Source organism: Babylonia areolata, chromosome 25, assembly GCF_041734735.1.
Source record: "Babylonia areolata isolate BAREFJ2019XMU chromosome 25, ASM4173473v1, whole genome shotgun sequence".
NCBI lineage: Eukaryota > Metazoa > Mollusca > Gastropoda > Neogastropoda > Buccinidae > Babylonia > Babylonia areolata.
The window spans coordinates 34,822,864-34,850,143 of record NC_134900.1 but is presented as its reverse complement, the minus strand read 5'-3'; the positions used below and the strand labels follow the sequence as shown (position 1 = coordinate 34,850,143).

General features: G+C 43.0%; 1 protein-coding gene across 1 annotated transcript in view; it reads left to right on the top strand.

Moving 5' to 3' along the window:
• Positions 1-40: 40 nt before the first annotated feature.
• LOC143299901 (mannan-binding lectin serine protease 1-like) overlaps positions 41-27,280 on the top strand; it is a 38,125-nt gene continuing 10,885 nt past the window's right edge. The window contains exons 1-12 of the mRNA XM_076613403.1: positions 41-293; positions 4,310-4,481; positions 7,750-7,928; positions 9,796-9,914; positions 11,660-11,762; positions 13,270-13,497; positions 14,745-14,936; positions 16,396-16,581; positions 21,725-21,803; positions 22,857-23,028; positions 23,729-23,844; positions 25,630-25,817. Of these exons, the coding sequence (XP_076469518.1) occupies positions 152-293; positions 4,310-4,481; positions 7,750-7,928; positions 9,796-9,914; positions 11,660-11,762; positions 13,270-13,497; positions 14,745-14,936; positions 16,396-16,581; positions 21,725-21,803; positions 22,857-23,028; positions 23,729-23,844; positions 25,630-25,817 (1,876 nt within the window). The 5' untranslated portion in view covers positions 41-151. The remainder of the gene's footprint in view (positions 294-4,309; positions 4,482-7,749; positions 7,929-9,795; positions 9,915-11,659; positions 11,763-13,269; positions 13,498-14,744; positions 14,937-16,395; positions 16,582-21,724; positions 21,804-22,856; positions 23,029-23,728; positions 23,845-25,629; positions 25,818-27,280) is intronic.

The window sequence follows — 27,280 nt, the reverse complement described above, 5'->3', positions numbered from 1 at the left end:
CACACTTTGCACACTTGTCTGAGAGGAAACCGCTGAAGAGTTGATGGTTCCGGCAACACCAACAAGACTCACAGACTCATTATTACTCACATGGCTTCCATAACTAGAGTTAGTCTGGGATCCTGTGTCCAGTAGCTAGCTTACAAGCATCATGGAGAAAAGCTGCCTGCCTCTCAGACTTGTGTTCTTTCTGTGGTGGTGGTGGTGGTGGTGGGGGTGCTGTGGTGGGGGTGGTGGTGGTGGATTCGCACACGCGCAGCAGGCCGACTCTCTACCGGCAGTATCTTCGTCGGGTAAGAATAAAGTTCAGGTGTTTGTGTGTACCTGCTATGGCTGGTTCCTTGGTTTAAACAGTATAACTTTTCCCTCGATGTCGATATATATGATGAAAAAAAAAAAAAATATATATATATATAGAGAGAGAGAGATAAGCAGTGTTAGTCCGGCTGGAATCAAGTCCGCAGAAAATTGTACGAAAGACCCGGCCGGCGTCGGATCAAATGCTTCAGTACTGAGGATTTAGGCTTATTGTTGTTTAAAGTGAAGTTTCATAGTGTCTTCTTTGATATTTTTACTGTGAGTTTTATGAAGGCTTTGGTCTATCTACTATACGTACCGCACGAAAGTGTAGGCTACTGTACTGTACTGATCGTCTGTAGTCACTGGGAACGTGGGTGTGTTGACTCGGTTTGCGTTAGCCGGGCATCACTTGAGTGATAAAGTCCCCTCTGACGACGGACACCGCCCTTTTACAAAGTCCGTACAGAAAGTAACTTTCTTCAACTGTACTTCTGAAAGTTGTTCTTCTGTGATGCCTAATGTGAACTATGGAAGTGCTGCTCTTTGGCTTAATTCTTGTCTTACTCTGGTGATATTTGATTTTTAAATGAACGATGATCTTTGTAGTTGCATTTTTTTGTGAAGAGAGAGACAGAGAGAGAGAGGGGATGAGAGATAGTGTGTGTGTGCGCGTGGTGTGTGTGCGTGGTGTGTGTGCGTGGTGTGTGTGTGTGTGTGTGTGGGTGGGGGGGGGGGGTAGATGTGCAATGCGGTTTGGCTGACTGAAATGGAGAGGCACGTAAATTTCAGTAATCTGTATATTTGTATATAGCTATTCCCATTTGGTGCCATTTAATTTATCTTTTTATTTTCTATTCATTTTATTTGTTTGTTGTTTTCTTCTTATGTTGGACATGTGCTGCTGCCAAAAAGAAAATCTCTGTACCAAAGTATAGACAATAAAGTTTGTGTATTGTGAAACTGAAATTTATTCTACTTATTTCAAGTCAAGTAGTATTCTGTCTGTCTGGTTGTCTTCCTGTCTGAGTTCAGTTCGACGACTGTATGATACTAAACAGCTTCCCAATCTCTTCTCCTTTGTTTGTTTCTTTGTTTAGTTATTTATATGTTTAATTAATCAGTTCATTTATTCATGACAACATTCAAACATTTTAAATGTGACAAATACTCATCAGTACTTTCCAGTGGATTATCTAGAATCACCAGTGTGTGTGTGTGTGTGTGTGTGTGACGCCACATTTATTTTAACAAAGCCCAGCCTCCGTGTGAACTCCGTCCCTATTACGTCGTATGTTTTCTTCCCGGCTCAGTTCGCTCAGTTGACTCAATTGTGTACCCATTTGTGACGTGTTCGTTTTTCGCATCACACACACACACACACTATAACTGACACACTGACACACACACTGCACGCGCACACACACTGACGTTCACATACACGTACGCACACACACACCGACACACACACACACACACACACACACACACACACACACACACACACACACGTAACACACACTGCCGACATTCACATGCACAGCGCGCGCACACACACACTCAGTCACGGTGTCAGTACTGACTACACACACACACACACACACACACACACCGTAGCACACACACACACACTCAGTCACGGTGTCAGTACTGACTACACACACACACACACACACACACACACACACACACACACACACACACACACACCGGGGCACACACACACACACACACACACACACACCGTGGCGCACACACACACACTATAACACACACACACGCGCACGCACACACTGACGTTCACAAACACGTACGTACGTACGTGCACACACACACACACACACACACACACAAACAAACACTGACATTCACATGCACGGCGCACGCACACACAATGTGTCAGTCAGTAGTACACACACATACACACACACGCGCGCGCGCGCTCACACACACACACTGACACACACGCACACACGCGCGCGCGCGCGCGGGGCGTCACCACTCGACCGTCTTCCACGTCATATCATTCTGTTATCTCTCTGTCTGCGTCAGTTCTGGCAAAATAACAGCGATACTTCTGTCTCCGTCAGTCTGCCTCACTGTGTATGCCCTTCAGTGTCTGACTGTCTCTTTCTCTCTATCACAGAGTGTATCTTTCTCTCTATCCGTGTCTCTTTCTCTCTTTCCGTCCGTCTCTATCCGGCGGGCCGCCACGGTCTGTCTCTTGTCTCCTCCATCTAATCTGTCTGTCTCTTTGTACTAGTATGCCGCGGCAGTGTCGGGTCTTCGTCTTCTGTCCCTCTCTGTCAGTCTCTCCCTGTCTCTGTCTCTGTCCTATCTCTTTTCCGCCTCTTTCTTTCTGCTCTGTCTGTCTCAGTTGTCTATCTGTCTGTCTCTCTCGTTCTTTCTCTTTGATGTTTGCCGCGGCCTGTCTTCTTGTCTGTCTTTCTTCTCTCTTTCTTATGCTGCCTGTCCGTCTGTAGGCTTCACTCACTCTCTCTCTCTCCCCCAGGCTCTCTCTCTGTCTTTGTCTCTCTCTGTCTCTGTCTGTCTGTCTGTCTGTCTGTCTCTCTCTCTCCGTAAAGAGAGCGACCCGAATTTCACACGGCAGAAATCCGTTGGGACGAAAACGGTCATACCTTACCACACCATACTACTAACCATACCCATACTAACTATACCGTACCGTACCGTACTCATGCCACACCGTATCATGTCATACAATACCATACCGCACCGAACCGGCTATGTCGTTCCGTACCATACCATACCATACACGGTACCGTACTCATGCCATACCGTATCATATAGTGTCATACCGTACCATACCGTACCACTGACTGATGCCATACCGTACCATATTACATTATACCATGCCATACCGTACAATAACATATCGTACCGTGCCGTACTACCCGTACCATACCGTACCGTACCGTACCATACCATTCCCCACCCGTACCATACCATGCAACACGAGAGAAGCGTCTGTCGGATGGCGGCCCAAGTACCAAGGCCACTTAGAAGTGCTTGTCAGACTACCGATTGAAAAAAACACACACAAAAACCACTAGACGGCCAGTCCGAGTCACGGCAGCTATCTAGGTAATGCCACTGACTAGTAAAGACGTGGTCAGTGTGTCTGTGCGTCACCTTTAGGCTCACTGAGGAACTGAACAGACTTTTTGTTTGGTGGTGGCTCTTCAGTTTAAGGTCTCACCAGCGCCGGCTCTGGTCAGGTCAGGTATTTGCGCCCTAAAAAAGAAAGAAAGAAGCCGAAGAAGAAGAAAAAAAAACGACAAACAAAAGCAAGCAAACAAAAGGTTGGGTATATAATTATGTCAGCACGCACTGGCACGTATTGACACTTTGAAACTTGTACTCTTGTGTGCCCCCGAAAACGGAGTATGACTGCCTACATGGCGGGTTAAAAAGCCCATTCGTGTACATACGAGTGAACGTGGGAGTTGCAGCTCACGAACAAAGAAGAAGAAGAAGTACTTGTGTGTGTGTGTGTGTGTGTGTGTGTGTGTGTGTGTGTGTGTGTTTCTGTGCGTACGTTCATGTATATAAAGTAGGCCGTGTACCAGGCAGTGCGTGTGTCACAGTCAGTGTGTGTGTGTGTGTGTGTGTGTGTGTGCGCGCGCGCGCGTGCATGCGTGTGTGTGTGTGTGTGTTTGCGTGTGTGAGACAAAGAGAGACCGAGAGAGACACACGGAGAGAGATCGATCGATCCGAGAATATCCTCAACACATACTGACAAACCTTGTTTCACCCAGTTACTTTTATATTTAAAAAAAAAAAAAAGGGGGGGGGGGGGGGAAGAAAAAAAGAAATCGCAACAACGACAAAAACAAAACAAAATAAAATAACCCACCCCCACCCCACACACACACCCAAAAAAGAAAAAGAAAAAGAACTCCCCCCCAAAAAAAACAAACAAACAACAACAACAAAAAAACAAAAAAGAACAACCCACCGAATAACACATGTTCCTCTCCTGCACGCACAGAGCACTGTGGAGGGTACCTCGTGGCGGGTAGCGGCTACTTCGACAGCCCCGGGTTTCCGGACGGGTACCCGCCGGAGACGGACTGCCACTGGACTATCCGGGCCGACATCCCTGGGGCCACCATCAACCTCACCTCCCTCTTCTTCTTCCTCGAGTTCCAGTCTCAGTGCTTGTCAGTCTGTCGGCTGCTTCTTTCTTTCTTTCTTCGTTCATTCATTCATTTTATTTATTTTTGTAGAACATAGTATTTTTTTTGTTTTGTTTGTTTTTAGCCCGCGGTCAGTCATAAAACCTCTCTTTGTTATTCATTTATCTGTATATTTGTTTGTTTCTTTCTTTTAATTTCTTTTATTATTAATCCATTCATTCATTTATTTATTAGCTTTGGAATTCCAGATACAGTGCCTGTCAGTATGTAAAACTGCTCTTCATTGTTTATTTGTCAGTTTATTACACATTACAGTGTTTATTTATATTTTTGGAATGTCAGCCGCGGTTTCAAGGCCTGACTAAGCGCGTTCAGGTTACGGCTGCTGGTCAGGCATCTGCTAATTGGCAGATGTGGTGTAGCGTATATGGATTTGTCCGAAGGCAGTGACGCCTCCTTGAGCTAGCTACTGATACTGATCAGCAACTGTACCTGTCAGTGTTTGAATCACTGTTTGTTGTTCATTTATCTGTCCTCAGTTCATGTCAGTCTTCGCCCTTTCTGTTGATTTAAAAATGTTTGGATAAAAAATTATAAAAATTTTTTTGGGTACATTTCCTTTTTGTCACATTCCATGCCAAACCCAGGAAGAGCGTTTTGTGTGCGTGTGTGTGTATGTGTATGTGTGTGCCTTTCCTTTGTTCGCTCATCCCCCACAAGACCGAACAGTAAGCTCCTGGTTTTATGTTTTTCACGTGCAAACCGTGGAGCCTCGCTTCTGCGCTGGTCCTGTCACTGCAGTGACAACTTTTTGTGGCCTGTGCGCCCGCCATTTTCAGTTGGAAGATTGTGTGACTGATGTGGGTTCGACGATTGTTTAATAAATTAGCCCAGTTGACACACCTTCAAAAGGGAGGATTGTTTTTCCTTCGGGTGGCCGTGGTTCTGTGTTTCGGTGTGCATCAGCATCAGGGTGGAAGTACCCTACTGGACGTGTGTGTTTTTGTTCTTTCCCCCCTCCCCCCCCCACCCGCGTCAGTCAGTGGGACAATACCTGGTTGGCAGTATCGCAGTGTCCCACTTCCATAGCCATTGTCCGTCACCTCGTGTTGGCGTGATTTCCGGTGCTCTGGTGGATAAACTGTTTACTGTTGTCTTCCCGCCCTCCGGTTTAATTCTCATCACCCTCATCGTTTTTTTTTTGTTTTTGTTTCGTCGTCTTATCGTCATTACTGACTTCAGTCGGAGGTTTCACTGAGTGACGTGGCAATGTCTACAACTTTTCCCCGGCTCAAGACGGAATGAATAGTGTTCGCAACAAGACGTGGACCCTTTTTTTTTTCTGCCCCGTCATCTGCCCCGTTTCAGTGGCATTGCTCCCATGCCGCTCATACCGAGTCCCCCAAACACAGCCACACCCGGGTTCGTCTGTCACACTCCAAGCGTCGGCTGTCCGCAGGCAACCATCGATGTTAGGTCGCCAGGAGGCCACACACCAGAGGAGACCCTGCACTGCTGCTGAGTCACTTCGGTGGAGTTCAGTGTTGCCTGTTCTGATTTAACGTACTTAGGACACCACCTATTAAGCCCCCTACTGACGACAATATTGACTTAGTCGCGGAGTCATACTTGAGTGAGCGTCCCTCTCAGAGTGGAGACCGCCAACACGTCCCTCCAACAACAGCACCCCATGAATCTGCCGACACTGAAGACATTGACAGTACTCACCCCAAGCACGGAAGTGGAGGGGTATCGAAACTGAGAGGCATGGACCTTCACTCCGCCAGGCACACAGATGAGTGCAGGGGAAGAAATGTGACACCAATTTTCTTTTCTCACATTTGCCGTAGCTGCTAACAAGGTGAAGGTGCAGTAGGGCTTCTCTAAAATTCACAAGACTGTTTTTTCAGCCAAAGATAGACAATTTTCTAATGCTGTGTATGTTCTTTCTGTTACATGACCAACATTGACTTGCTGATGACTCTGTCGTGGTTCATGCATGCTGGGTATTTTCGTGTCTCCAAAACCCACCGAACACTGACATTGATCACAGGATCTTTAACGTGCGTATTTGATCTTTTGCTTGTGTGTACACACGAAGGGGGTTCAGGCACAAGCAGGTCTGCACATACGTTGACCTGGGAGATCGTAAAAATCTCCACCCTTTACCCACCAGGCGCCGTTACTGTGATTCGAACTCCGAACCCTCAGATTGAAAGTCCAACGCTTAAACAACTTGGCTGTTGCGCCCGTTTGCGTTGTTTATCATTTTGTTGGTTAGTTTACTCAGTGTTTTATGTGGTTTTGCTGCTGCTGGGATGGTGGGTATTGTTTGTTTGCATGTCAGTCCAAGGTCTGTTGGGTTCGTCGGTTTCTGTGCTAGACATCAAATGTGGTTGAATAAATGCATGTGATTTTTTGGGGAGTGAGGGTGGTTATAGTCTGTGTTTGTGATGTCGGGGTGTCAGTACTGTTTGGTGAGTGTTTCTAGTCTGCTCTCCTCTAGAGTGTGACACTTAAAATGTATTTATTTACTTTGGAATTTCGGCCACAGATTTGTGATTCTTCCTCTAAGTTATTTTCATGTTTGTCAGAAAAGGCTGGAAGTGGGAACAAGGAAGGAAGAATGACAACTGATGATGAAATTCCTTGGATGGATTAACTATGTGAAAGTCAGTTGTGTTTACTATGACCATCAGAACAGCAGAGGAGGCAACTGCTGTTCCAACCCTCTGGGCTAAAATTTGATCATAGTGGAGAGCGTCATGCCCAAGTTACATTCCCACTCTGACTGCCAAGAGGGTTTTAGGACAGTCGGCGTTGGGGATAGTTCCCAAGGCAAACTAGGCCCTAAGGCTGCAGCACTAGGAAGAGCCAGTGCAATTTTGCCTCCTAGTTTGAGAGTCATTGTCCACAAAAGACTAAGCTGTAAATGATTTCCCATTGCAATACAGAATCCATTGATAGTACAGGTCTCACTTTGCTGTTGGCCCAACTGTGACTTATGTTAATCTGTGATATATGCCGGTAACTGCTGAGACATTAACTTACATGCTCTGATCTTTCTTATAAACAGTGACAACACTCTACCTCTCTGTCACCCGCGCACATGTGCATGTTCACCTTGCTCTCTTTCTCACGCACATGGACACTGCACACACACTTCCGCAGCTCTCTCTCTCTCTCTCCCTCTTTCTCATTACATACACTCACAAGAGCCTGCCTGTGTGTCTGCGCGCACTTGCTTCTACCCCCAGTACCCCTCACCATCCCCATTCTGCCCTCTCTCCAGGTGGGACAGGTTGGACATTCGAGATGGAGACAGCTGCGAAGATGGCGCCATTCACCAGTTCTGTGGCCGCCAGCCCTTCAGCTTTGTCTCACAACATGACGTGGTGCACGTGCGCTTTCACACTGACGTCTCCAACAATGACGTCGGTTTCCGCATCCGCTATGACGAAATTCTGCCACGTGAGATTTTTAACATTTTTTATATTTTTGTTGTTGTTGGGGTGGGGGCGGGAAGCTAATAGTAGGGGGTAGTGGAGGGGGTGGGATGGTTTGTGTGTCTGTCTAGGGGGTCAGCTGTGGTGCAACTCTTGGACTATTTGTTAATTGCTGTAGGCCTACAAAGTCAGGTTGGGTTATTGATCCGTGGTGACTGCCATGTGAATGTAGCTCATTTCAGTTCAGTTTCTGAAGGAGGTGTTTCTGCGTTTGAACAAAATTGGTATATGCTACACCACATCTGCTAAGCAGATGCCTGACCAGCAGCGTAACCCATTGCGTTCGGTCCGGCCTTGAGGGAAAATGAAATAAAATGGAAATGTACTATTTTAGTGTCCCAAATCATTGCACCTGTTTAAACAATTTTCGACTCACTTGTGTAAACAAAGTGAGTATGTTTTAACCTGGTGTTCGGTTGTCTGTGTGTGTGTGTGTGTGTGTGTGTGTGTCCATGTGTCTGTGTGTCCGTGGTAAACTTTATCATTGACATTTTCTCTGCAAATACTTTGTCAGTTGACACCAAATCGGGCATAAAAATAGGAAAAATTCAGTTCTTTCCAGTCATCTTGTTTAAAACAATATTGCACCTCTGGGATGGGCACAAAAAAAAAGAAAAAAAAAAAAGAAGCCTAATTATATGCAAACTGCATTTACTGTTATATTTATATTTTTTGTATTCTCTAAACTTGGCACTTTGACCTCTTATTCTGACACAACAACAAGAGGAGTCATTATTATCATTTTTTGTTCAAACAGGAACTACTTTTGCTGAGCATGGAATTTTTATTTTGCAAACGTTTTGGTGCAGATAGTAAAAAAGGGAAATTACTCTGTAATTAATTCTAGGGGACTTAATTTATCACAAGTGAGTCTTGAAGGCCGTGCCTCTTTTGTTTTCATATGTTTTACAATGGAGGCATACATGAGAAATGACATGTTGCTTGGTGTCGACCCTTCTAATCAAGAAATCGGCACAGTACCACACGAAATGACAAGCCGCTATGTCTTAAGCCGCTATGTTTTTTTGTTTACATTTTCATGGTTAACGGGACCAAAAGTGAAAAGAGCAAGATGGTGGCATATTAGCAAAGTGACTGAATCCACATTGAAATAAGAGTAATGTAATGTTCAGAATAGTCGAAAACCACTGAAAATGTGTTACACTACAGCATCTACTGATGGTAATATTGTTTCATCTATGCACAAAAATTGCCTGTAAAATCAGTCCCTGAACTTAGAACGCTAAAATAGGACCTAACCATAAAATGAAATAGAATAAGTTTAATAATGTTATAATGAAATAGAAAATATATATATATTTCAATGGAAAAAATTTGAATGGAAAAAAAAATTAAATGGAAACAAATATATAGGGTGAAAAATATATGAATATTATGAATGATTATAAGGATATTAATAAATAAATAAATGAATAAATAAACACACACATGCAAACACACACACACACACACACACACACACACACACACGCACACACACACACACACATATCCACAGCACTTTTGGTGATTGGTTGGTATTGTTGGCTGTGCTTGTGAGCAGTGTAAACGTGCCATGTAGCTTGTGAGAGAAATAAACCACAGTGTGTGTGACACATGTCTGTGTGTGTAGGCGTGTGTGTTGGGAGTGTGGGGGTGGAAGTAGGGGGGTGTCTTGTGTGTGTGTTTAATGTGTTATTGCGCACTTTGAGAGGTTTGAAAGGGCTTTATAACTTTTCTTCTTCTTCTTATTTTTTGTAGCTTTTATTATTATCGTTGTAATCATCATTATTATTATTACACACTTGCGTTTTGTGTGTGGCTGTATCCAGAGGGGCGCACACCTCTCACTGACTGTAACATCACACTGACGGAGGACTATGGAGGCTTCACGTCTCCCATGTACCCCGGAAGGTACCCGCCGTCCATCATCTGTAACTATGTCGTACAGGTTAGATACCCACATTTCACCTTCTGTAACAACACAGGTTACATACCTGCCTTTAGTAATTAGCTATGTCATACGGATAGGATTCCCACCTATCATCCGTAACTGTGTCATGCAGGAAAGATCTTCATGTTCTGTTATTAGCAAGTATGTCACTCGGGTAAGATAGCCACTTTCCTTCATCTGCAACTATGTCACACAGGTAGGATCTTCACCTTCCATTATCTGTAACTGTGTCATGCTGGTAAGATCTTCATGTTCTGTTATTTGCAAGTATGTCACTCAGGTAAGATAGCCACTTTCCTTCATCTGCAACTATGTCACACAGGATCTTCACCTTCCATTATCTGTAACTGTGTCCTGCTGGTGAGATCTTCACGTTCTGTTATTTGCAAGTATGTCACTCAGGTAAGATCGCCACTTTCCTTCATCTGCAACTATGTCACACAGGCAGGATCTCCACCTTCCATTATCTGTAACTGTGTCATGCTGGTAAGATCTTCATGTTCTGTTATTAGCAAGTATGTCACTCAGGTAAGATAGCCACTTTCCTTCATCTGCAACTATGTCACACAGGTAGGATCTTCACCTTCCATTATCTGTAACTGTGTCATGCTGGTAAGATCTTCATGTTCTGTTATTTGCAAGTATGTCACTCAGGTAAGATAGCCACTTTCCTTCATCTGCAACTATGTCACACAGGATCTTCACCTTCCATTATCTGTAACTGTGTCCTGCTGGTGAGATCTTCACGTTCTGTTATTTGCAAGTATGTCACTCAGGTAAGATAGCCACTTTCCTTCATCTGCAACTATGTCACACAGGGATCTTCACCTTCCATTATCTGTAACTGTGTCCTGCTGGTGAGATCTTCACGTTCTGTTATTTGCAAGTATGTCACTCAGGTAAGATAGCCACTTTCCTTCATCTGCAACTATGTCACACAGGATCTTCACCTTCCATTATCTGTAACTGTGTCCTGCTGGTGAGATCTTCACGTTCTGTTATTTGCAAGTATGTCACTCAGGTAAGATCGCCACTTTCCTTCATCTGCAACTATGTCACACAGGCAGGATCTCCACCTTCCATTATCTGTAACTGTGTCATGCTGGTAAGATCTCCACCTTCAATCATCTGTAAGTATGTCACCTGGTAAGACGTCTGCCTGAATCAAATGTAAGTCTCATACAGGTAAGATCTGATATGGTTCCATGCAGGTAAGATCATCACCTTCCATCATCTGCAGCTATGTCATTCAGGTAGGATCTTCACCTGAGATACCAGTTTTCCGTCATGCCTAACTGTGTCTATACCTCCTGTCCTCAGCATGTCTTCAGGTGAGACACCAGCCTTCCAACTCATGTAATATCATGCATGTAAGATACCTGCCTTATGTCATACGTATGTCAGTACCCACTGTCAACCACAATTTATTGTACAGGTAATATTGTTATCATATGAAACTGTGTCATACAGTTAAGGTCGTCACCTTCCATCATCTGTCATGCAGGTAGGATACCCCCCTTCTGTTATTTGTGATTATGTCAAGAACTATGTCATATAAGTAAGATTCCCGCCTACTATCATGTGATATGATGTCACATTAATTATATTTGTTTTATACAAACACTCACACACACACACACACACACACACACACACACACACGTTGTATGAAATGCTTTTATGTAAAGTTTTATATTTTTTTAAATTTTATTTTTTATAAGATTTACAATAAATTCCCACAGGCACCAGCTGGCTACAAGGTGGAGTTGGAGTTTGAGGCCTTTGATGTGGAGTCTTCTCCCTGTATCTTTGACTACCTGGCTCTTTACGACGGCAACAGTACAGGTAGACCTCTGCTTACGTCTTTGCTATTGCATATTCTACATCGTTTTGACACAAAGGCATATCAAGGTGTGTTAAAAGCATATTTTTAAGTAAAAGTGTTGTTGTTTTTTTTACAGATGGATCCAAAATAAGTTTGAATGATATACAATTGAAAACGTACATAATTCAGAAGAAAAAAAAAAGTATTATTTTGAACTAAGTTCATTTCTTGCATATTTTTCTGCAACAGCTGAAAGATAATGAACTTCGCTACTGAGATTAAGATAAAAAGATGTGGTGTAAAAAAGAAATGCAGCCATCTGTATATGTATGTGTGTGCGTGCGTGCGTGTGTGTGTGTGCATAGGTGCAAGCATGAGTGCATACAAGCCTGTGAATGTGTGATTTTGTTGGGGGTGTGTGTTTGTATTTCTGTACTTGAATATCTGCATGCCTGAGTGTGTCTCCTGGGGCCGTATTCAAGACAAAATTCATTTGCCTTCAGGCAAGTCACCTTTGACATGGCAGGGATCTGCGGGTACAGTTTAACATGAAGGTTGTTATCTTTGTATTCAAGACACATGCAGTGTGCTCTGGCAGCTAACTCGTCGTCTATAATTAGGAATCCTGGGGATTCCCTTTTGAGCATGCTCTTTGCACCGCACCACTGTGTGACAATTTAAAAAAAAAAAAAGAAGCTTCAGTGGCAAAGCATTGGTCAGAGTTGACAGCTTGTCGAATCTGGGGGCTGCTTTTGCATTCTGACACGTTGTCCTGCCTGCTTTTCTGCTGATTGCAAAAATAGAATGTCAGAATTCTGATATTTATCGTCTGCAAGTACACTCACTTCGCAGCTACATATGTAAATCATATGGAATTAATGACGTCTGCCAGTCTCAGTACGTCAAGTTTGACTGTCAAGCGAACAAAGGATAAGATCAACCTATAAGGGGTCGCATTCAAGACACAGTCTCTCCACAAAACACCTGTTTTCTCTCAGCAAAACCAACACAGCAGAAGGATTCGCCATATTTACCTCTGCTTTGTGGGCTGTCACCCTTGGCAGATAGTAAAGGTGAATTGCCTTCGGTTTTGTAGACCCGCGGGTAGGCTCCTGTGTTCATGAGTATGGGATATTGCTTACCTTAGGGCAGTTTGCTTTGCCTCAGGCAGATTACCCGCAAATACACATTTACATGCAGGCACGATGGTCTCTTGAATACAGCCTCTGGAGTGTGCATACTTGAAACCGAGCAACCTGAACAAAAACATGAATTATTATCAGTATATTCTTTTTTTCTTTTTGTTTTTGTTTTGCTTGTTCGTATGCTTGAAGGTGTGTGTAAGTGTGTGTGTGTTTGCGGTGTTAATGTATGTATATAGATGTGTGTGCGTATGTGCATGTATGAGTGTGTGTGCATGCATGCATGCATGCATGTGTGCACATGTTTGTGTGTGTGTTTGCATTTGTGTGTGCATGTGCATGTGCGAATTATTCAAACACAAATAAAACTGGTCCAACAACACAGGCGCTCAGCAGATGGGAGACAAGTACTGCGGTCGAGCCACGCCCCCCCTCACCCTGTCTTCAGCATCGTCCATCTTCATTCAGTTCATCGCCGACGACTCGGTGGAAATGACGGGCTTCAGCGCCACCTATCGCTTTGTGGCACCTCCCACCACCACCACCACCACCACAACCACGACAACCACCACCACTGTCGCTACCACCTCTGAGCCCTTTGAAGGGGATCAAGGTAAAACGATCGTTGGTTTTAAGATTCTCAGATTCATGGATGGTACACATGCAGCAGAAGGTTTTTTCTCGACTTGAAATCATAAAAGTTGCAACACTTTTGAATATTTCAGTGGTGTCTCACCAGCGGAACTGATACGGGAAAGTCCTGGGTTGGACAGGCTGTGAGTGAACCAAGTTCACTGCTGTATTAAAGTTTCCTGGCCACAGGCACCTGACCATTGTGTGGCAACAAAGTATCATAAATTGGAGGGAGTTCCAGGCCCTTGTCTCTCAGTCGAGGCCAGGCTTTTTTCTTCTTCATTTGAGCAGCTTTTTTTAACTCCCCCCCCCACACCCTCCTCTGAAATGGGCTTTATTGCACAGCACCAATGTCCTGTCCTAGTGGTGTGGGTCAGTGATGGAAGATGCTCATGGAAAGGCGAGTCGCTTTTGGTTGTTCCTTGAAAAAAATTTGTCCAGTGGTCTTTCAATCTCTCCAGTATAGTGCAGAGTACAACACCACTGGAAAACGAACCTGGTTGTTTTCAGTCTCCTCTTTGATCTATGTGTGTGGGCACTTGCATATATACTCTGGTACATTTATTTACGAGCCCGTGCACATGTCAGTGCACACACCATTTGTGGCCTAATGTCACATACATAGCACACACACACGCACTATAAAAATGCACATGCATGAGCACACACGCACGCACACACACACACAGAGCAACTTTTTGAAAGATGCAAATCTGTGCATTTTTCTCTCTGATGTAAAACAGAATAAAGAAAGTAAAATGGACTTGAGAGAGACATTTTGTGAGAGAGTGAGAGATTGCTATGAATGGATTCCACCTTTTTTTTTTTTTTTTTTAGTTTAGATTTTATTTAAGCTTTGTGGTCTGACAACTCAAAACTTAACTGCTGAACATTATGAATGGAGGGAACTCTTCTCAATGAACAGAATTATATATATATATATATGTGTGTGTGTGTGTGTGTGTGTGTTTTAAGGTTAAGATGTTTATTGTTATTAGTGGTATTGCAGTTAGGATTAGGATTCAGATTATGGTTTTTATTACCGTTCTTCTTTGTTCATGGGCTGCAACTCCCACATTCCCTTGAATGGATATGAGTGGGTTTTTACTTGTATGACCGTTTTTACCTTGCCATGTAGGCAGCCATACTCCTGTTTTTGGGGGTATTACTGTTATGATTGTCACTGTTATTATTATCATTATGAACACGATGATGACGGATGTGCAGACTGTTACGAGGTGCTGACGTCACAGCGAGGGAACATCTCCAGCCCCGGGTACCCGGACCCCTACCCACACGACAGGCACTGTGTCACCGTGCTGCGCAGCGACGTGGTCAGCTCCTTCGTGCTGGAGTTCTCTTTCTTTGACATCGAGGACGGAGAGAACTGCTCCTACGACGCCCTCACTCTCATTGCCAGTGGGTAGAAATGGTTGACACACACAACAGCGACGAACCCCACACCCCTGCCCCCTCTTCCGCCAAACCCTTTCGTTTTCTTTTTGTCTGATAGTGTGTGTGTGTGTGATTGTTCATACATATTGCGTGGCGATAGCCTTGGGATGGCCTTAGTGGTCGGCGAGGCTCTAAGCACCATGATTTGATTTGATTGTTCATACCTCTTGGTGGATAGATACACCACATGTGTTGTTTTTTCATGTGCAGAGGTATGTTATTATGCGCTATTGTATATGTACATGTTGTTTTATGTAAGGCGCTTAGAGCCCATTTCAGGTTGAGTTTGCACCATATAAGTACTATCTATTATTATTACATACATTTCTTTCTTCAATTACTAATGTGTAGAATGGAACTGTCACTTCATCTTCATCAAGCACCATCTATTAATTCGTTAAAAAATCAGCTGGATGATTCCATGGAATTCTGAACTTTAAAAAAATTTTTTAATATGAATAAATACACAGGACAATGAAGTGTTGAACCATGACCAAATTTCTACCAAAATATGTTAATGAAACAAAGAAAGAACTTTAATTAAAAGCTTCAAAGCTTTTATTGCTATCCTACTACTACTACTTGAATCTTTTTATATATATGTATATCGATATATATCAGTATATATATATATATGTATTCTATATATATGTATTTGCATATATATATATATATATATATATATATATATATATGTATGTATGTATGTATGATAGTTGTATCCAATTATGACCATCAGAACTGCTGTCCAGACTATCGGCTTCAAAGCTTTTATTGCTATCCTCCTACTGAGAGTCATAGATTGTGTGTGTATATATATAATCAAAGAGTATTATATATATATATATCAGTATATATATCTATGTATATATATGTGTGTGTGTGTGTATTTATGTTGCAGGCTGTGTTTGAATGTGGGTGGTGGTTTATGGATTTGTGATAGTGCATTGTCTGAAGTATTAGCTGTGTGTTGAGCTGCATTTTGCAAGATTACGCACTGTGTAAAAATGATTTATTATTAATATTGGTATTACTGTATGGTAATATCCTTTTTTAGTATCCTGAATTAGGGGACCTGTTTTAATGGGAAGTTTTGCGCATAGTTGAAGGGATTTTACTTTTAACAGTTGTTGTGGCCCTTTTTTTCTTCTTTTTTTGGCTCAATTATAAGGGTTATATAGATTCTTTCATTATACTGATGTGCAGCCATTTTGCCAGGTCAGCAAAAGCTGTGTTCATTGATTCTGTGTCAATAATAAATCAGTTTTTTTCTAGTTTTATGCCCTCCAGTCATGCAAATGTAAACAAAAAACAACAATAAAACACGGTGGCTTGAAAAGTATTGCTTAAATAGGTCCCAGAATTGAAGATACTAAAACAAGAAATATGAATTATTTTGATGTTCTCTCTCTCTTTACCACAGTCAACAGCATGGAATCAAACGACTCCAGCTCCTCGGAGGAAGACTCTGTGGTTCTCTGTAACACTGGTCCCAAAACTGGGGTGGTGACCCTGCAGGGCACAGAGGTCAAGGTCGTGTTTCTGTCGGATATTTCCATCAACGGCGGGGGTTACCTGGGCACTTTCTTTGTGGCACCTGTGGACACGGGTAAGGTTGAAAGTGAAAGGAGTGGAAGGTTGTGTGTCTGTAAGAGGAAATGACTGGTTGTGTGTGTATGACATCACTCCTCAGTTTAACTCCTCCTATCCCTCAGTGACTTCATTCCTGCTACAACTCCCTTGGGCCAGTGCTACGTGAGACCACTGCAGTTCAAAACAGGGTGGTTCACTAACACGGCAAAAATCAATGCCTTGTTTGTTTAATCAGTAGAAAAAAGCTGTGTTTTCATGTTTTCAGAATCCATAAAATGAGTTCAGTTTAGATAGAATGCCAACTGTACCAAGCAAGAATAAATGAAATGAGAACAGTTTTGGTGTGAGAATACTTGTACCAGGTCCATAGGGGATGTAATCATGGTATGAGTTAAGTAGTACCTGGAGTATTTCTTTCACTGCAGTCGGTCACAATCTTTATCCTAGCACTTGATGGAGCGCCCGTCAAGACAGAATGTGTGGTGGGATGTTAAAACAGAATACTTTCCTCTGGAACATGAACTTCATGGAGTTGGCGATAAAGCGTTTGCACTAGATATTTTGTGCAGACATGAATGTTCAAGTGTCATGTTTCAGAACCCCACCAATCTCTGTAAACTCATTCACCTCTGTGCCTAAGTGCTCTGCGGACGCCGCAGAAGATAATTCTCTTCCTGAGCCTGAATCGCACTGGGACGAAGAAACCGGTTTGCTTGAACTGGTTTTGTCAGCTCGCTAGTAGGCATTAAACTGCTAGGGAAGGGAAGTAACTGGAACAGACTTCCTTCCTCACAGGCAGGCGTAGTTTCGCGGAGTAATTCGAACTGAGGTTTAGTGTTTGTTGGTTGTTGTTTTTTTATCTGGTTTTCAGCATCGCTTTGGCAAAACGTGAACGGCGTACTGCACAGCAAGTGCTCAGTGCTTTACTTTAAAGGTAGCTCCTACAAATAAAACATTGCATCCCTTTTCATGAAACTTTAGCAGTGTCAAAATTATATTTCAGTCATAAATTGTGCCTGAAGGGAAGCATCCCTTCCTGTTGATGCAGTCGGGCCAAAACATGCTGGGCTGGGATGACTGCACAGGCAGAAGACCTTAAGGCCAGACACTACAGTAAAGTTCATATCAGAGGTGTTTGTTGCCTTAATTTAAAATGTATTACACTTTGAAAGTATATTTACTGGGAAGTTCAAAACTATTCTTTTTTTGGTGTTTGGACCTCCGGTTGCCATGGAAACAGTCCAAGATGGCTGCCAAACAAAAATTTTTAAAAGCCTAAGGCTTTTTTTCAATTGCACTTAGCCAAAATCTGTTTTCTGATCTAATTTAGGAATGTTAATATCTATAAAAGTACGGATAGCTTTTTGATGTAATGACAAATTTATATTTTTGAGAATTTTTTTTGGTCAACGCAGTTATATTGCACCGATTGTTCTAAATAAAATTCAAATAAAACATAACTATACATTTTGTTTCAAAAAAGCAATGCGTACTTTTAAGCACCATACTTTAAAGAAGCACCATGCCAAATTTTAAGGCTCTGTGTTTATTTTTGTGAAAGTTTTAGCCATTTGAAATGTGCGTAGCATGCGAAAAACAGAAAACCCAGAAAACGGAGAAAGAAGAACAGAAACTTTACTGGCTGAGTGTTGTTTAGCACAAGTGGTAAAAGAGTACAATTTACTCACCCAGCATGTCAATCCACAGCACAGCAACCACCAGGTAAGAGAAGAAGTTGAAAATTGAAGTGTTTTGTGGCCAATAATAATCCAGTTCACAGCTCACATGATGACAAATTCACAAAGAACGTGAAATGGTTTACACAGATTGGCAGACGCATTCCAGTGGTCTGGCTTTCCCATACTCCTGATATGAGAGCAGTTTAGGAGAGCACAGTGGAAGGGGGTACTTACAAGCTAGTGTCCTCCTGCTTGGTAGGCATCTGGATCCCTGGCCTCCTCCTCTCGGTTGTTGAGACGTCGTAGGGAGGCGTACCATACAATGATGTGAATCCTCTCTTTTGCCATGTTCCATCATATGAAACACTGATATTGATGACTGGATTTTCACCTTTATCCAGTGCCCCCTGCAGGTCTCTGCATACGCCTGCTGGATTGTAGCTGCTGTGCGTTCTAAGAGTGTTGACCCTGATTCAATTTCAGCAGCTGAAAAATGCATAATGTTTGTGAGATATTTGTGCTGTGCTCACAACTATATCATTTACATAGTTTACTTTCCTTCCTCAGGTGATGAGTCTAAATATCACACACACATACACATATACACATACATAAATATATAATATTGCAATGAAACACACACACACACACACACACACACACACACACACACACACACACACACACTGTGCATAATTTACACACATAACTGATATACATGCATTCACCCATTCATGAACACACACACACACACACACACACACACACACACCACACACACACACACACACACACACACACACACACACACACACACAAACACACATCAAGACTGAACAAGCAAAACTTTGCCTGAGTGACTGATTCAGTGGTTGACAGAGTAATGTTTCACTAGCGGTTATCAGTGCAGGGATGTGTGCACACTTGTGTGTATTTGTACTGCACAGTTAAAGATAAAGATTTTTTTAACCATCAAAAAAACCTCACAAACATACCTGTTACTTTCTTGTCATGGGCCTGGAAAGTTTTCAAATGCATGCCTGGTAGTCCCATGACAGTGCTGAAGGTTTGAAGAGCAGTGTAGCTGCCTCCCAGTTCATGGCTCAGCATGGTCATCCTGTTGTTTACTTCAAAACCTGTATTCTTTTTGTCATTGAATCCAGTTCGTGGGGATGAGAATTCGCACTTTTCATAACTACAGCCATCGCAGCACATGGCAAGCTTTGCCGCAAAACCAGCTTTCTCCCTCTCTCGGACACTGACTGACAGTCCCGTTTCTCCGCACTCTGGGCAACTCAGGTCACTCATCAGTCTGGTCAGCTGGAAAACGTGTAGCAAAGTCCAGTTCTGGTCTTCCACCTCACCATTATATGCGACAGGGTTCATGATTTCCATCTTTCTTCTCGACGCACTTTTATCAGAGTCTGATGTCGAAGGTTTCTTCGAAGCCACGCTTTCAGTCGCTGCCGCATCACATTTGGCCCATTTTGCTTTTGCAGCAGCTATCAAGTGCAATCGTCTCTTTCCTTGCTTATGCCGAGGCATGATGAATCCAGGAGATGTCTTAGCTGGCAAAATAATCAACAATTGACGAGAAAAAACACTTTCATGTCAGCATGTTGTTGTTATTGGACGGCCATTTTGGCTTCTCGATGGAGGGAGCCGAGCGTGCCCGAAGGCTGGCTGAGCCCAGTGGAATGAAATCTGATTGGCTGAAATTTCCACTGGTGTCAGTCTCATCAATGAAACTGCACAGTCATAGTACTCTATGCCCTTATTTGGGAAAACTCGGGAAAGTTCGCGCGATACAGTGTGTGTGTAAAATCGCTCGCAGTGTTTTATAGTCCGTTTCAACAACTAAAAGAACCGGGTCTGTGCATTCACAAGATGACGCTGTTTCTGTTGATATGCGATATGATAGGCTTCGGGAAATGAAAGTATACGTTGCTAAGGTGTAAAATCAACACTTTTGGACGATGTTTGAAAAATTCAGACAAAATCAACATCAGGAAGCAACTTTCATTTGCAAATATAACACCTTTTGCGACCGATTTAGTACAAAATATGAAAATGACTATAAAGATTAGATGTTGAAGAAGCAAATTATGCGAAAAAACGAAAATCATAAAAAATCATGATTTGGTCAAAATTTCACTACCGTGTCTGGCCTTAAAGGGGCTGATAGATTATTCTACTTTCTCTTTTTTGGAAAAATGGCAAAAAACAAAGCTGTAACGGTTAAATTCTATTTTGTCAGCCTGAAGAATATTGTTAGAACGTAAATCATTTTTCTCTTCTATTTGTGTTTCTTTGTGACAGAATTTTGTCTGTTGGTAGGGAAAAGAATTAGGATCATTTTTAGAGAAATATGACATCTTAATGTGTGTTTGCTTGAGTGGACATATTTTGCTTAAAAATTTGTGTTGTTGTAAAACAACACTCTATTTCCATGATGTGTGTAAAAGACGTGTGTGTGTGTGTGTAAATCTTTAATGTCCCCACTGGGTACATGAAATAAAACTTATGGCCTTGCCTTGTGAATGACTAGCGCCCAGACCGCCGTGCAAGGCCTAGTAGATCACTGGGTACATGAAATAAAACTTATGGCCTTGCCTTGTGAATGCCTAGCACCCAGACCACCATGCAAGGCCTAGTGGATGAGGGTGGTGAAATTCTTGGTCAGTGACTCAGCAGCAGTCCAGGGTCTCCTCTGATGCGTGGCCTCCTGGTGACCAAACAGGGACAGTTCTCTGTGGACTGGTGATGCTGGGACTGCAATGGATGAGCCTGGGTGTGTGTGTGGCTGTGTATGGCGGGTTGGGAGTGAGCGGCATGGGAGTAATGTCACTGAAACTGTGCAGATGGTTGGGCAGCAACCAACCAAAAAAAAAAAAAAAAAAAAATTTGGTCCGTTTTTTGGGACACAAACCTGTGGGTACTTGCTTCCAAGACATTCGGCCAAAGGGCCTTTCAGTATCAAGCACCTTCTGTTTGGAATTCTCTTCCTCTGGATCTGTGTCACTTACCAGCACTGTCCTCTTTCCAAAAAAAAACATCTATTCAAACAGGCCTTTGGGTGTGATGAAGCATAGCTAATTCATGTTTGCATTCTTCCTCCTCCTACCCTCCCCACTTTACCCTCTACTGAAATGTAGTTTGTGTGTGTGTGTCTGTGGGTGGGTGTTTGTACGTGCGCGAGCATGTGTGTGAGTGGGTTATTTTTGTCTTGTGCATGTGTGTTTGTTCATACTTGCAACTTGTAGTATTGTCTTGGTGTGCAGATATATGTGATGTTTTTTTTCATGTGCAGAGATATGGTATAACGCACTATTGTATGTGTGTGTTGTTTCAGAGGCATTGCATGAGGAGTTTGCGCCATGTAAGTACAATCTGTTAGTAATAGTAGTAGGGTGGGTGACCACTAGGCCACCCTCCACCAGTGCTGCTCCAGCATGGTTCACATATTGCGGTGTGTTGCAGAGGCTGGGTGTGCTGAGCCGTGTGAGAACGGAGGGTCTTGTGCACGACAGGCCTTGAGGGATGGGGGGTTTGTGTGGAGGTCAGTGTGTGTTTGTGCAAGCAATGTACACATGTTCACATGTGTATGTGTGTAACATAAGCATTGATACTGATAGAAATATCTATATATATTTATCTATATGTTTAGTTTGTGTGTGTGTGTGTGTTTATGCAAACATGTACAGATGTTCACTTGTGTATGTATATATATATATATATATATATATATATATATATATATATATATATATATATAAGATTTTTTTAATACTAATTCTGTAAATTATTATCTTTATTTTATTTGTTATAGCTGAAAAGCTATGTTGTGTGAAGTTTAATATTGTTTCAGTTGTTCTGCAAACATATTTAAATCATATATATATATATATAGGAATGCAGTTTGAAAAAGTTATAACATGAAGTTTACATGTTACATGAAATTTTGCTTGAAATGCTTGCTTTTACCTGAAAATACTGCCTTCTGCAGATATATACCATTCGTAGGATTTAAAGAAGTATTCATAGTTCTATTTTTAAGCTGGTTAATGGCTTTCCAAACAGTCTCACTATCTTTTCTTTGGACCAGTTGATTCTTCAAAGTGCTTTTTTCTGACAGCTGGCAGGAGATAAGTTACACAGACCCTTTACTGTTTATAGTCCTCACAAGATACTTTTATCAGCAGTCTCAAAAGTAAATTTTATCTTGTACTTCTTAGTCAGGCAAGATGGGTTTTTTTTTAACAACACACACACACACGCGCGCACGCACACACGCACGCACGAGATACTTTTATCAACAGTCTCAAAAGTAAATTTTATCTTGTACTTCTTGGTCAGGGAAGATGTTTTTTTTTTTTAAACAACACACGCACGCACGCACGCACACACGCGTGCACGCGTGCGCAGGCACGCGCGCGCCCACGCACGCATGCACACGCACGCGCCCATGCATGTACACACACACACACACACACACACACACACTCTCTAAAATTGCCTATGGAATTTTAACAAGTTCTTGCACGCTGCAATAAATTTTTGCCAGAAATATTCCCCTCTCACCTGAAAATACTACTATTGCCCTTGCCGCCAGGTGCGTGTGTCAGGAGGGTTTCACGGGAGCGCAGTGCCAGGAAGAAGCGGTGACATGTGACACAGTGACGTGTGCCAATGACGGCGTGTGTCGTCCCGATGCACAGGGTGTGGGTGTGGTGTGCGACTGCCGACCTGGCTTCATTGGAGACCGGTGTGAGAGACACATCGCTGTGAGTCATTTTTCTTTCTTTTTTCCTGTATTTTTCTGTTGTTAGATGAAAAGTTGTAGTGGTTTTCTTTATTTTTCAGGTATAAGACAAAAAGTTTTATGGTTCTAGTTTTATTTGAAAAAAGAAAAACACAAAAAGTTATGTGTTGCTTTTTTTTCCTTTCTCAGTTTTGTGGACAAAAAGTTTGTGTGTACATGTGAGTTTGTGTGTGTAAGTGCATTTTTATACAAGAAAATCAGTGCAAACAACCCCCATCTTTTGCTTAGGCAAAAAAATTTAAAAGGTTCACACTGAATTTCTTTTGTGTGCATTATGATGATATCTCTATAAGTGTGATGTCTTAGATTTGATTTGTTACACATTTTATTCGTTACAATTTGTAATTTATATGGATTGGTCTGCATGCTTTGACACATCTTTGAAGCTGAAATTGTTTTGTTATAACTTGCAGCAGAATTGACAAAAGACAGTTTTCAGATTTGAAACGACAACAATACAGACAAATTGTCAGTTCAGTTACTCAAAGAGGCATCACAGAGTATGGACAAATCCATACATGCTACACCACATCTGAGCAGATGTCAGATGCAAATTGTCAGTGTTGTTGTTGCTCCGCTGATGAAGGTGCAGCCCTGAAATAAACCATGCTGGTAGAACATGATTTAGTTTGATGATTTGGGGCCCGGGGGTGTTGTTTCAGAGAGGGGAGGGTGAGGGCGTGGTGTTCACCAAGATGCCGGGCAACATGTCTGTCAGCATCGACAGCAGTGTTCTGCTGGAGTGTGCCGTCAGCGATCCTGAGGCAGACGTTATGTGGTCGGTACACGTGTCATGTGGTCATTGGTCCATTAAAATTGTGTGGTCTGTGTACCTGCCACTTGGTCTGTGTACCTGCCACTTGGTCTGTGTACCTGTCATGTGGTCCGTGTACCTGTCACATGGTCTGTGTACCTGTCATGTGGTCCGTGTACCTGTCATGTGGTCTGTGTACCTGTCACGTGGTCTGTGTACCTGTCACGTGGTCCGTGTACCTGTCACGTGGTCTGTGCACCTGTCATGTGGTCTGTGTACCTGTCGTATGGTCTGTGTACCTGTTGTGTGGTCTGTGTACCTCTTGTATGGTCTGTACCTCTTGTATGGTACCTCTTGTATGGTCTGTGTCCCTATGGTCTGTGTACCTGTCTTGTGGTCTGTGTACCTGTCGTGTGGTCTGTGTACCTCTTGTATGGTCTGTGTACCTGTTGTGTGGTCTGTGTACCTCTCGTATGGTCTGTGTACCTGTTGTGTGGTCTGTGTACCTCTTGTACGGTCTGTGTACCTGTCGTGTGGTCTGTGTACCTGTTGTGTGGTCTGTGGTCTTTTCATATGTGATCTGTAGATTGATTGATTGATATGGATACTTACATAGTGCCTATCATTGGTCGGAGACCAAGCTCTAAGTGCTTTACAAACACGGGGTCATTTGCATGACAGGCTGCCTACCTGGGTTGAGCGACTGATGGCTGCCTTTGGGCGCTCATCATTCATTTCCTGTGTCATTCAATCAGATTTCAGGCACACACATAAGCACTCTGACAGACATGTAACATTTTACGTGTAGACTATTTTTGTTTATTTACCCCGCCATGTAGGCAGCCATTTTCCATTTTTGGGGGTGTGCATGCTGGGTATGTTCTTGTTTCCATAACACACTGAACACTGACATGGATTACAGGATCTTTAAAGTGCATATTTGATCTTCTGCGTGCATATACACACGAAGGGGGGTCAGGCACTAGCAGGCCTGCACATATGTTGACCTGGGAGATAGGAAAAATCTCCACCCTTTACCCACCAGGCGCCGTCACTGAGGTTTGAACCTGGGACCCTCAGATGGAAAGTCCAACGCTTTAACAATTTGGTTATTGCACCTGTAGATGTCATGTGGTCTGCAGGATATTTTTGAAAAATGAAAATAAATGAATGCTATGCCAGCAGGCCATACAGGCACTGTTGATATTTTTTTTAAGCTGACTATAAAGGGACTGAAAATGTTTTTTTCTGACATGCCAACAAGCTATAGAGGGACTGTTAGAACTTTTTTTTAAAATGCTGGGCAAAAAAATTAAGAAAAGATTGGTGACAGCTGTGCAAACGGGCTATATAATGACTGTTAAAAATGTTATTAAAAGTGTTCTGCTATCTGAACAGGTTATATACATGGACTCAATATTTAAAAAAAAAAAAGAGTGGTGACTGCTATGCCAACAGACTATACAATGACTGTTTAAGAAAAAAAAAGACTGGTGATGTTCTTCTAACAGGCTATACAGGGACAGCTGAAAAGAAACAGACAAAAAAGGAGTGGTGACTTGTGCCAACAGGCTAAAAGGGGGACTGTTAAAGAGGAAAAAAACACTGACTGGTGACTGTTTTAACAGGCTATATGGGGACAATTAAGAAAAAAAAAAAGTGGTGACTGTTGTTCCAACAAGTTATATTGGGATTAATAAACAAAAACAGAAGTGGTGGCTGTTGTGCCAAAAGGCTATACAGGTACTTTTTTTTTTTTTTTTTTTTAATTAAAAAAAAAAAATTAAGTGGTGACTGTTGTGCCAACAGGCTATACGGGGACCGGATCCTGACAGAGTATGACCGGCGGGTGGGGGTGGAGGTGCACCCAGGAGGCGTGGTCTACATCTCGGAGGTGCAGGAACAGCATGAAGGTCGTTACACCTGCATGGCCTTGACCCCTACTGACCTCCTGGAGCAGTCCATCTGGCTCACCATCAAGGAACCCTGCTCTCTGCGTGAGCTTTGTTTCCGTTTCTTGTTATTGCTGGGAGGTTTGGGTTTTTTTCTTTTTTCTTTTATTTTTTTTATCAAGAAGATGCAGACAAGTACTCATCAGTGAAGAGCTGTCACCTCACTGAGATAAGACATAGCTCACATGTAAGGATGTCAGTGAAGGGCTGTCACCTCACTGAGATAAGACAGCTTGCAGGCTAGGATGTCAGTGAAGGGCTGTCACCTCACTGAGATAAGACAGCTTGCAGGCTAGGATGTCAGTGAAGGGCTGTCACCTCACTGAGATAAGACATAGCTTGCAGGTCAGGATGTCAGTGAAGAGCTGTCACCTCATTGAGATAAGACATAGCTTGCAGGTCAGGATGTCAGTGAAGAGCTGTCACCTCACTGAGATAAGACAGCTTGCAGGTCAGGATGTCAGTGAAGAGCTGTCACCTCACTGAGATAAGACAGAGCTTGCAGGTCAGGATGTCAGTGAAGGGCTGTCACCTCACTGAGATAAGACAGAGCTTGCAGGTCAGGATGTCAGTGAAGAGCTGTCACCTCTCTGAGATAAGACAGAGCTTGCAGGTCAGGATGTCAGTGAAGGGGTGTCACCTCACTGTGATAAGACATAGCTCACATGTAAGGATGTCAGTGAAGGGGTGTCGCCTCACTGAGATAAGACATAGCTCACATGTAAGGATGTCAGTGAAGGGCTGTCGCCTCACTGTGATAAGACATAACTCACGTGTAAGGATGTCAGTGAAGGGCTGTCGCCTCACTGAGATAAGACATAGCTCACATGTAAGGATGTCAGTGAAGGGGTGTCACCTCACTGAGATAAGACATAGCTCACATGTAAGGATGTCAGTGAAGAGCTGTCACCTCTCTGAGATAAGACAGAGCTTGCAGGTCAGGATGTCATTGAAGGGCTGTCGCCTCACTGTGATAAGACATAACTCACGTGTAAGGATGTCAGTGAAGGGGTGTCACCTCACTGAGATAAGACAGCTTGCAGGTCAGGATGTCAGTGAAGAGCTGTCACCTCACTGAGATAAGACAGAGCTTGCAGGTCAGGATGTCAGTGAAGGGCTGTCACCTCACTGAGATAAGACAGAGCTTGCAGGTCAGGATGTCAGTGAAGAGCTGTCACCTCTCTGAGATAAGACAGAGCTTGCAGGTCAGGATGTCAGTGAAGGGGTGTCACCTCACTGTGATAAGACATAGCTCACATGTAAGGATGTCAGTGAAGGGGTGTCGCCTCACTGAGATAAGACATAGCTCACATGTAAGGATGTCATTGAAGGGCTGTCGCCTCACTGTGATAAGACATAACTCACGTGTAAGGATGTCAGTGAAGGGGTGTCACCTCACTGAGATAAGACATAACTCACGTGTAAGGATGTCAGTGAAGGGCTGTCACCTCACTGAGATAAGACATAGCTCACATGTAAGGATGTCAGTGAAGAGCTGTCACCTCTCT